Source organism: Bombus terrestris, chromosome 6 (assembly GCF_910591885.1).
Source record: "Bombus terrestris chromosome 6, iyBomTerr1.2, whole genome shotgun sequence".
Classification (NCBI taxonomy): Eukaryota; Metazoa; Arthropoda; class Insecta; order Hymenoptera; family Apidae; genus Bombus; species Bombus terrestris.
In genome coordinates this window covers 7,401,488-7,412,395 of record NC_063274.1, presented here as the reverse complement: position 1 = coordinate 7,412,395, position 10,908 = coordinate 7,401,488, and the positions used below count along the sequence as shown (strand labels likewise).

General features: G+C 30.4%; 3 protein-coding genes across 4 annotated transcripts; 1 reads left to right on the top strand and 2 right to left on the bottom strand.

The window, feature by feature from the left end:
* Positions 1 to 400: 400 nt before the first annotated feature.
* Positions 401 to 3,410, bottom strand: LOC100645122 (coiled-coil and C2 domain-containing protein 2A). The gene is made up of 3 exons (XM_003396118.4): positions 1,529 to 3,410; positions 1,290 to 1,444; positions 401 to 1,207 (listed from the first exon to the last, which is right to left on the bottom strand). The coding sequence occupies exons 1-3, from the start codon at positions 3,165 to 3,167 to the stop codon at positions 668 to 670; spliced, it is 2,334 nt and encodes a 777-aa protein (XP_003396166.1). The 5' UTR covers positions 3,168 to 3,410; the 3' UTR covers positions 401 to 667.
* Positions 3,411 to 5,600: 2,190 nt separating this feature from the next.
* Positions 5,601 to 7,703, top strand: LOC100645489 (tubulin alpha-1 chain). Its single transcript, XM_003396121.4, has 3 exons — positions 5,601 to 5,759; positions 6,204 to 6,426; positions 6,507 to 7,703. Exons 1-3 carry the CDS (start codon positions 5,757 to 5,759, stop codon positions 7,631 to 7,633), a joined length of 1,353 nt encoding a protein of 450 aa, XP_003396169.1. The 5' UTR covers positions 5,601 to 5,756; the 3' UTR covers positions 7,634 to 7,703.
* A 375-nt stretch (positions 7,704 to 8,078) lies between these two features.
* On the bottom strand, positions 8,079 to 10,858 carry LOC100645244 (E3 ubiquitin-protein ligase RNF14). 2 transcript variants are annotated; one of them, XM_012309401.3, is made up of 5 exons: positions 10,720 to 10,858; positions 9,121 to 9,999; positions 8,830 to 9,058; positions 8,549 to 8,721; positions 8,079 to 8,391 (listed from the first exon to the last, which is right to left on the bottom strand). In XM_012309401.3, exons 2-5 carry the CDS (start codon positions 9,997 to 9,999, stop codon positions 8,110 to 8,112), a joined length of 1,563 nt encoding a protein of 520 aa, XP_012164791.1. In that variant the 5' UTR covers positions 10,720 to 10,858; the 3' UTR covers positions 8,079 to 8,109. The 2 variants fall into 2 exon arrangements, with proteins under 2 accessions (XP_012164791.1, XP_003396167.1); XM_003396119.4 differs by lacking the exon at positions 10,720 to 10,858 and adding an exon at positions 10,397 to 10,690.
* Between the last annotated feature and the right edge of the window lie 50 nt (positions 10,859 to 10,908).

Sequence of the window (10,908 nt, the reverse complement as noted above, 5' to 3'; positions counted from 1 at the left end):
GATATAATGCTGTAGTTCCGGAATAAAAGATGCCGAGTTTCGTTTGATTAAAATTTCGAAAAAATGGTCTACCCACTTTTTTTGTACTATTGCAACAGGTATGAATAACATTAGCGAAAAAAAACCCTTTATCCTTACATGAATGTTTGAAACAAAATAAGTAAATAAATTATGGGTATTCACTGATTCTCTCATAATCTCTCAAAATCTAAAAAAATTTTCCAAGGACTACTGTATTATACACACAAATTTGATAAAAATGTATATTGAATTTACAAAAATTAGGATTATAAAAGCTTGCGTTTTTACAAAAAGGTAACATAATTAAAAAGACAATAGTTGTAATTTTTAATTCTTTTATAAAATTATTGTATCATAAACTTTTAATCTCATATACAATTATTATATATTATTGAAGCAAATAATTCGATAATAAAAAAATGCTACGTTATTTTACGAAAGTTTAATATTCTATTAGTTTGTTTATCAAAACCTTATACAAAATTTCGGAATATGATAAAAAGAATAACTATCCTACTTGAACATTGTAATATTAATTTTAATGCAATATAAAAATATGCAATAAACGAATATAATCAATACTAAATACTAAATTCTAATTAATATGTCACTTAATATAGAAATTAATATTAATTCGTACAGACAACTAATCACGACTTTTAAGGATTATAACAGCCAGCCAAATCGAAGAAATTTTACCGATGTAAGGCTGTATCTGACATACCACAGCAAATTCAACTGGATCATTAATATTATAAATCTTCGTCGCATGTAAATACTCACTCAAATCATCGATGCTGCATTCACGTTTGTTTAAAATAAAACCATGAACGTGGTAAGCTCTGTATAATTGTTTCAAATCCCTTTTATCTAATTGTACTTCTGAAGAAGGTTCTATTTTAGAAATAAAATTTCGTAAAATAGTTATTGCATGTCGATTAAAGATCGTCGTTAAACCAATTGTGCTACGCCAATGAGCTAACTTATCTTTTAAGGCCTGCTCTAAATCCATAGCGGTCTTCTTAATTTGCCTTAGTTCTTCCTCTGTAATACTTAAATCTAATACTTGCACAGTATGATCATTTTTAGTTGACGTCGTAATGTCAACGAATCGCCATTCTTTGCTTAATTTCACGTCGTACTTGAGATTATGGGCCAAAATAGATTTTTGCAAATTTTCCCATATCTAAAAAATATGTTATTCGTAATAATTACAAAAAATTAATATTATTTTAAATAAATTGATGTGTAACAACAATAATACTAACGCCAGAATGATTAATTAATCGAGACACCTTCATTAAAGGACAATGGGTATCATCTAATTTATAGCATTTTCCAACTTCTGCATCCCATAGCGTATATATTCCGTTTTCACTGATACTTAAAATAAATGACGTCCATTTACTTATTTGAGAAGAACCTGTTATATTAATATAAAAATCATTAATACATTTCTTTTGTTTACAATTAAAACCATAGTAGTCTAAGTACAATTACTACACACCTAATAAAACGTATGTCTGCAGATTGAAACCTTGTAATAATACTGCAAGTAGAGTTGCTCTTCCATAGTGATCCACTTTACGTATGTTCAATGTTTGACGTGGAGTGATCGGCCCATAATGATTAGGTAACGATGGTACAAGCATCACTAATCTTGCAGCATCTTTCGGATTTTCGACGCCGTTAATTTTATATGATGTAACGAGACATCGTTGAATTCCTTTCAATAATGTATTTATAGTAGTACTTTCAACCGACTTAGGAATACTTGAATGATCCATTTTCATCAGAACATAAATACGAGTACATGATTGGCCAGGACTAGCTTGTATGTATCCAAATAACAAATTTGGGCTAAATAATGGAGATAATGTAATCCATCGTTCAAGTTCTTGATAATTTCTGTGATGTTCAAGAGGAATTCTGGCTTCACCTATCCACTGTTGACCCCAAACAGGATGCTGATCAAACAGGCGAATCTTTATACAATGCTCTTCATTTTGTCTTGGTAACTCAAAGTACATTGTTTGGTGCCATATAGGTGCTGAACCTTCTGCTATGGCTGTTGTGTGTGCTGTATTACCCCACTCAACTTCTACAAATGGTTGAACTAATGCAGACTCTTCTCTAATTGGTATTTCTATTCCTCGCAGGATAGTTACAGACAAAATTGTTTTTCCTATTGTATGATGTCTACGGGTACCAGATGATGATTCTAGTGGGTGTTTAACTTGGAATAAGTTCCTGAATGATATATTGAGCAAAGAAAATGCAGGTTGTTCTGTTATGACTATGTCTGGAGATTTTGTTTCCTCTGTTTGACTTTTCTTAGGTGTGATAAATTCTGAATTTCTACCAAAAGTTAATGCTGGGTCTTCCAGTAAAAAGTATTTCACTTGCTTTTTATGAATACTTTTCGATGGCTTGAGTAAAGACAAATGATTTTGTGGATCATTTGGATCATTACTTAATTTATAAAGATGAGATGCGTATGACTCTTGTTCATTTTCACCATAACTACGTAAAGTAATTGTACAAGTGACAGTTCCAGCATATATTCTACCAAAATTGTCACTTATTGCAAAATCTATTTCTGCTGTATGATTCTCAACGTTGCGTTTTGGCAATGGCAATGGTAAGATGCTAGATTGACCACTTTTAGTGTGTACTTGTGTAGAAAGATTATTGCATTCTGAACTCTTTATTAACAATTTATGCATCTTTCTATTAAAGGGACTATTTACCTTACATATAATTTTCTTTTTGAATAACAGATAAACAGATGTGATTTCTATAGAATTGGATTGATTGGTATTAATGTTTACTTCACGAATTACAATTTCTAACAATTTGCCAGAGAATTTTCGTTTTGATTCATATTGTAAAACTTTCATGTTACTAAGTTCAGAAAGTTTAATGTCACTGTAAACAAATGGATGATCAGAAGAATATAATCCATCCTCAACTAATGCAGTTTCTTGACATAATTTTCGCAGATTTTTAGTATCATTAGTAAGAACATTGATTTCTGAAATTTTATTTATAATAGGATATGCATAACAAAGACTTAAATCTTGTTCTTTTCTATCTTCTGTATGTTGTGCATATTCCTTAATGAAATCGATATCCTTCTTGAACATATTTAAAACAATGTCTTAATCAATTACTGTAAATATATATATATAGAAATTTGTTGCAAAAATATCAATATAATTGATATATTTTTATTATTTCATTCATTTACATTCGTTTCATCACAATTCAATGTTTATTTTAAAAAGATTGCCTAGCAACGTGTAAGTGATGAAAGCGCCATCTAGAAATTCAAAACTTTACCAATATCCTCTTACTAAATAATTCAACCTTTATCAATTTAATGACTATATTTAAAGTTAAATTATACCATAGACAGTATATAGTACAAATAGAATTTCATATCTCGTAAATTAAGATATTGATCTTAGAAAGAAAATATCAATAAATTTACTCTACTCTTTACAAATTAGAACGATGAACTTAGAAATTATATTTAGTCTAAGAATAACAACTCTGCAAAATTTTACGTATGAAATACATAAAGAAATGTATGATAGAAAAACATAAAGGCATAAACGCAAGTACTGCTTTACAAAGTTAAAATTAACAAGCACTATATTAAAATGTACATCCTAGGGGCAGCTATCTACCATAGTATTCAATCATACGATGGAAAATACTTGTACCGCTTCTTATTCTTTAATACTGAAATATGTGTAGGCTGTGAAAGGAAATTCGTGATTTCATTCTCAATAATCTAATCATCGATATATATGGCCAAGAATTAGTAGAACTAAAATTAGTAATAGAGAGTTTGGCTAATAAAGGCGGAATCTGTAATTTATTCTATTTGTTTCAATTGAGAATTGATAATATATATATGTAAAAAATTATAGAGATAGACATGATTCTATCCATTTTAAAGATAACCTCGCTATATCAAATGAAATAAAGAAAATATATTCGAGTGAATTGTTTTATTATCATTCGAGTTGCATTTCTTGTATGATTTTACGATTGAAAGATTTCACAAGACCAAAAGAGATACAAAACTGTAAAGAGGTCAGAAACCACAGTAAGGTGAGATCGCAGAATCAAGAATAGAGAGCGGATACGGTCTATGCTTGTGGGCAGGAAGTAGATCAACTACAATTCATCGTATAATCAATCTACCGAAGTTTACATGTCAATCTTGGATGCATTCCTTACTTTAGTCTTATGTTATCTTTCTTATAACAAATTAACGTATCTGCTTAATGACTTAAATAGTTGCTAGTAAAGTACAGTATACATTCGCAAATTTTGTTTAAAACTTATAACGTTAAATCAGATGTTTGAATATTTTCACATTATATTATTCTCAGTTTTATTATTTTTTTATTGTTATTAATATTTCAGTATGTTAATTTTGGTGTTATTTTTTATTTCCTGATTATAAGAACTAAAACTGTTTTCCTGGAATGTGCAATGTAGCAGTTTTAATATATTTTTAGGAAAATTCAGTTATGTTCACATTTGTAGGACACCCGGTATACGGAGACAAGATCAATACCTAATATGGGTGTACATAATACAAATACATATTATAAGATCCCATACACCTCGCCAACTCGAAAGGTTCTATGTCCTTTTTAATACACATGCTACATTTCAATATATTTTATGATATTATGTATTATAATATTGTATCGAAATATTAAATATCAATTGTTTCTGTGAATTAAAATATTTAAATGTACTTTTGAAGGTACATATATTGCATATTTACTATAATATACACGATTATAAACTTCATACAGGAAAAGTTAAGAAAATATAAACAAATGTACAGTTTAATAAAAAATTATTATTCATTTTATAATTTACATTTTAAAATCCTTATATTTTATATTTATATGCAAATTAAATTACCGTCCCAAGCAGATGCTAAATGTAATGGGAAATAGTAAAAAAATTAACAAATGTTTAAATTATTCATAACACATACGTATGTATATATATATATATTTACTAATTTATGTTATATTATTTAACATGAAACATTACTTAACATTATTTATGTATCATGAAAAGCAATAATTTTTTAGTAATCTTTAATCTATTATCTCTGAAATAATGTTTTTAGATTTGCGACATTTCGGGATAAAAATACATTACATTTTATTACAAGAGTTACACGAGTTACATGAGTCACCAATAAAAATGCAAAATCCAAATATGGAAGAAACTGTCGCGCATCGCAACTACATTTTTCTATAAAAATTATACTCATTTTCCTAAAGTTTGTTCAGATGCTTTGGCTAAAAATTAATTTTTATTATTGTTCATTTAATCTAACATAATAAATAAACATATTGTCTAATATCAGAGAAACAAGCAATTATATCGTTAATACGAGGGACTATATTTTCCGTATAAGGACTGTGTGTTCAGTTGCCGTGGGTACTGCGGTCGAAAAAAGACCAATCACGAAAGGGAATGAGGCCACCGACGACCAATCAGCGTACGGTGACGAAGTTGCCTACCGAAGGTATAAATACCCGTGCTAGGAGCCGGTGATGCATTCTGATTTTTGGGCGGAGGTGCCGTAGTTGTTAGCGAAAGCTCCATTACTTGCTTGAGCCAACTATCGACGTCTTACGTCTATTTCTATTTCTTTCTTTGAAGAATTTTGAAAGACTTTACATTACAAAATGGTAAGTTTTAATTTCATTTTTATATTTTAAAGAATGTTAAAGAAAGGTAAAAAGATAATGATACACTACTGGAAAGAAAGTAGCCATCTTGTAACGGTTAAATGCCGGCCGGCTTCCGGCTTTATGCTGAGTTAACGTATTTTTGGAATCTCTTTTTATTTCGATTATTCTTTATTTAATATCTTAACTTTTTATTGTATATATTCGTTTTCTCATGTTTTATATACCTATTTAAACAATTTGTTTTTATAATGATTCGAATTATAATGATCCTTTTTTTTTTAACAGTTGAGTTCATTGAACTTTGAGCATTGACATGTTAATTTATCATTCTGAAGAAAATTGATATTCATTATTATTAAAAATTTAAGTATGGGGGTTGTTAAATATGGAATATTTAGTTATTTCTGTAATTTATAAATGTATTTTGTATCTTTATTTTAGCGTGAATGTATCTCAGTTCATGTTGGACAAGCTGGTGTCCAGATTGGTAATGCCTGCTGGGAATTGTATTGTCTGGAGCATGGCATCCAGCCTGATGGCCAAATGCCATCTGACAAAACCATTGGTGGGGGTGATGACAGTTTCAACACCTTCTTTAGTGAAACTGGTGCAGGGAAACATGTACCAAGAGCAGTCTTCATTGACTTAGAACCCACAGTAGTTGGTTAATATCCTTAGTTCTGTTACATTATAAGATGTAGTTGTTTATATAAATTTGTAACCAAATTGATTTTCTTATTTAAGATGAAGTACGTACTGGTACCTATCGTCAGCTGTTTCATCCAGAACAACTGATCACTGGCAAGGAAGATGCGGCCAATAACTACGCTCGTGGTCACTATACAATTGGAAAAGAAATTGTAGACCTTGTCTTAGACAGAATTCGTAAATTGGCTGATCAATGTACTGGTCTTCAAGGATTTCTTATTTTCCATTCCTTTGGAGGTGGCACTGGTTCTGGATTCACCTCTCTCTTGATGGAACGACTTTCTGTAGACTATGGCAAAAAATCGAAGCTGGAATTTGCAATCTATCCTGCTCCACAAGTCTCTACTGCAGTCGTTGAGCCATACAATTCAATTCTGACCACACATACCACTCTTGAACATTCCGACTGCGCATTTATGGTTGACAATGAAGCCATCTATGATATTTGTCGCCGTAACTTAGACATTGAAAGACCTACGTACACTAATTTAAATCGACTGATCGGCCAAATTGTATCCTCCATCACAGCTTCTCTGCGATTCGACGGTGCACTGAACGTCGATTTGACTGAATTCCAAACTAATTTGGTACCTTATCCCAGGATTCATTTCCCTTTGGTAACGTACGCACCTGTCATCTCCGCAGAGAAGGCATATCACGAACAGCTCTCTGTATCAGAGATTACGAACGCATGTTTCGAGCCAGCCAATCAGATGGTGAAATGCGATCCTCGCCATGGAAAATATATGGCCTGCTGTATGTTATACAGAGGCGATGTCGTACCCAAAGATGTAAATGCTGCGATTGCCACCATCAAAACAAAACGTACTATTCAATTTGTCGATTGGTGTCCAACTGGATTTAAAGTTGGTATTAACTACCAGCCTCCGACTGTGGTCCCTGGTGGTGATCTTGCCAAGGTACAGCGTGCCGTTTGCATGTTGTCAAACACGACTGCTATCGCGGAAGCCTGGGCCCGTCTTGACCATAAATTCGATCTTATGTACGCTAAACGTGCATTCGTCCATTGGTATGTCGGCGAAGGTATGGAAGAAGGTGAATTTTCCGAAGCTCGTGAAGATCTTGCGGCTCTTGAGAAAGACTACGAGGAAGTCGGCATGGATTCCGCCGAAGGTGAAGGAGAAGGTGCCGAAGAATACTAAATAGCTCGAGTATTTACAATTGTTTTGATATCTTTTTTTTGGTAATAAAGAGACAGATTGTCTTCAGCAACGATGTGTCCTTATATTAAAAAATCCTAGACCTTTTTATGTTGAATAATTGTCTTTTTTTATTTATACATTCGTATCGTTTACAATCTTTGTAACTTCTTTCTCACGTAATTTAGATATACATATTAATATTTTATACAAAAATTTTTATAAAATTCTGAAAAAATAATTACTTGTTTAACTGATATTTATATAATAAATCGGTAAAGATATACATATTTTACGTTCTTTCGTACAAACACGTTTATATATCAATATGCGGAAAACAGGTGCTATTTATGTAAACAAAATTTTACAACTTTTTATGTATTGCCTACAGCTTAAACATTCATTCGCGAATTAATAATTTACGAAGCAATAATGGTCACTAATCGTCTGAACGCGTATATTCGTGTTTTATTTTCATTTTATATTACAATGTCCTCATAAAAATCTTCATCTTCTGATTCATAATTTGGATACAGTTGGAAATTATGCCACATATATACGTCATCTCCTATGTCATCGTCACTATCTCCTTCGTCATCGTTATCTTCAATTGGCATTCCATAATATAACATGTTATAGCACTTAGAATCCATATCTTGAAAATGTTCGTATGGCTTATTACGATTGAGAACAGTGCTGCATAACCAACAAAAATATGTATTACATCGCCAACACACCATTTTGTTGCAACCATCTGATTTCTGTGAAATAATTGCATTATATATACAATGTACTTGTTTCATACAGAGTGATCCCATTGAGTTAACTTAAAGGCAATACCATCTTTATAGCAAACAGATCATTCTGTATTACATATGTGTATATTAAATAACGTTATTGTTTATTATCAGATAATACCTCAATAGCAGCTTGACATCTAGGGCATTTTTGGCTATTACTTTTAATCCAATTCTCAGACATAGCATTTTCTACCAAAGTTTGGAGTTGTTTTTTACCATAACGTTGTTCCATTTGCTGTTTCTTATCATCAGGAGCTTCTTGATATTCAGCTACCACTTTATGTATTTCAGCTGTATAATAGAGTAAATATATTTGAAATATTAATGTTTTCAATACTACATATCATGAACAATCATTTAATGATTTTAAACATTAAGTAATATTTTGCAAAAATATACCTGAATAAACTTTGCATGGTTCTATGCCATGATACACCATTTTGCAATAAATGCAGAATGCATATTGACAGATTGGGCAATTTGCCACTTGTTCATTTGGTTCACGACTAACTGGATACTGACAATTACGTCTTGGACAATATACTATGTCTCCCATAGTATCTAATGTGGCATTCAATAATATAGAATCATACTTTGCAAATAATTCTGAACTTACTAAGTCTTTTATCTGAAAACATTAATATTATCAAAGGAATAGAAACAGACTTTGAAATGAACAAAAAAATTCACCTGTGCAGGAGTTGCTTCAGAGGTACATTTTTCTTCTGGACAATAAATATTTTGCACATTTCCATCTTTGATTCTTATTTCTAGGTAACCAGCTATGCAATCTTTACAAAATACGTGACCACAAGGGAAAAATTGTGTACAATGCTCTCCTAATTTGTCCACAAAACAAATCTTACAAGTATAGAAGTTTTTCTTGAATTCAATTTGGTTACGTTTCTCATTGTAATCGATCAGTGTTTGTATTGGATTTCTTCCAATAGGACAATCTAATACAGCCCTTTTATCATGATATTTCCTTACTAACTTACCTAACTGCTTGTCATTAACTTTTTTCTTTATGGCGTTTTTTGCACCTTCAATTGTACATTCTTTGTCTATATTATCTATTTTATTCTTATGAATGATATGTGCTATTTCCAAAGTTTCTTTATAACGTGTGTAAGCAGGACTCATATTAAGATTGTCTTGTATATCCAAGAATTCTAAAGTTTCATCATGCAGAAAGGCTACCCATGTAAATAATATTTCTTGCTCTTTACTTTCTTCCCACAACTTGTCTAATTTTTTACATAGTTTAGTTAACAATGAGAGATGCAACCAAGATGAGCATAAAGTAAATTTAGGTGGCAACTCCGAAGGATAATTTTTTGGTAGAAGTACATGAAGCTTTAATGGCGGTAAATGAGATATTTTAATCTTTTGTTCCGGTTCATCCACTTGCCTACAATCCTTGTATGTTGCTTGATAATCTACAGGAAGATTTATGAATATTGTAAAAGTACATTGGTACTGATCATTCTCCTTGTGATATGAAAACTCTTCTGAATTGTAAATACTTTCCAACGCAACAATCTCATCTTTTTGCTTTTCACTATCCATCTGTATAAATTAGATAATCAATTGTAGAAAAATATAAGATTAAATTTGCACTGAAATAATACAAAACTTAACAAAAGATGTATAAAATTTGTATGTACAGTATACGTACAAATTTTATAAGTAACTAATAATATAAATTTCTATATATATAATTTGTAACGTGCTATTTTCATTTTATTTTTTCATTGCAAAGAAAGATATACTTTATATTTGACAGTTCTAGGTTAAATAATATTAAAAGTCATTTAAGAAAGAAAAAATGTTATATCTGACTTTTTAATTACAATTAAACATCACAATTGATAATTTGTATCAAAATCAAAAACAGAAAAGAAGAATGTAAATTAATTAGTCATATTTGTATAACAAATACTTCAATATTGCAACATCACATTACCTCAATCGTATTACGCGAAAAATATATGCACTAACGACGAATATATATTTATTCAAAAGAAATTTTCACCAAAAACAAACAGTAAGAATAAAGTGTAATTTTTAAGCTAAATCTTAACCATTAATAAAATTTGATGTAATACGTAAGAATTTTCAGTCACATACAAAAATGAAAGTATTGTTTTTATTGTAAAATATCGAAAAAATATAATAATATTATGTAACAGAATTATAGGTAAAACAAATAAAAATATCTTGTTAGTATATTGTTATTGAAAATTTCCCGATTCGAAGTTAAATTTCCTAACGAATTTTTTCCCCTACCTATGTAATTTTCCTGAGAATATTAAGCGTTCGATATGTTCACATTTGAAAAGAAAAAATGTATACATTAACACATCGAGTTTTAGTGTACTATTTTAAAAGAAGTATTACTATATTTACACTATCTACACAAAAAAACAATACATAATTAGTAATATCAGTAATAGGCCACGTCAATCATTCGTTTAG

Bases quoted from the DNA above. Each gene is read 5' to 3' on its own strand.
- LOC100645122 (XM_003396118.4), bottom strand. From the start codon at position 3,167: ATGTTCAAGAAGGATATCGATTTCATTAAGGAATATGCACAACATACA. The intron at 1,445-1,528 runs GTGTGTAGTAAT...TTAATATAACAG, and splicing joins GCAGACATACGTTTTATTAG to GTTCTTCTCAAATAAGTAAA. The intron at 1,208-1,289 runs GTTAGTATTATT...CATATTTTTTAG, and splicing joins GATTAATTAATCATTCTGGC to ATATGGGAAAATTTGCAAAA.
- LOC100645489 (XM_003396121.4), top strand. The intron at 6,427-6,506 runs GTTAATATCCTT...TTCTTATTTAAG, and splicing joins CTTAGAACCCACAGTAGTTG to ATGAAGTACGTACTGGTACC.
- LOC100645244 (XM_012309401.3), bottom strand. From the start codon at position 9,999: ATGGATAGTGAAAAGCAAAAAGATGAGATTGTTGCGTTGGAAAGTATT. The intron at 8,722-8,829 runs GTATATTTTTGC...TCTATTATACAG, and splicing joins ACCATGCAAAGTTTATTCAG to CTGAAATACATAAAGTGGTA. The intron at 8,392-8,548 runs GTATTATCTGAT...ATTATTTCACAG, and splicing joins GATGTCAAGCTGCTATTGAG to AAATCAGATGGTTGCAACAA.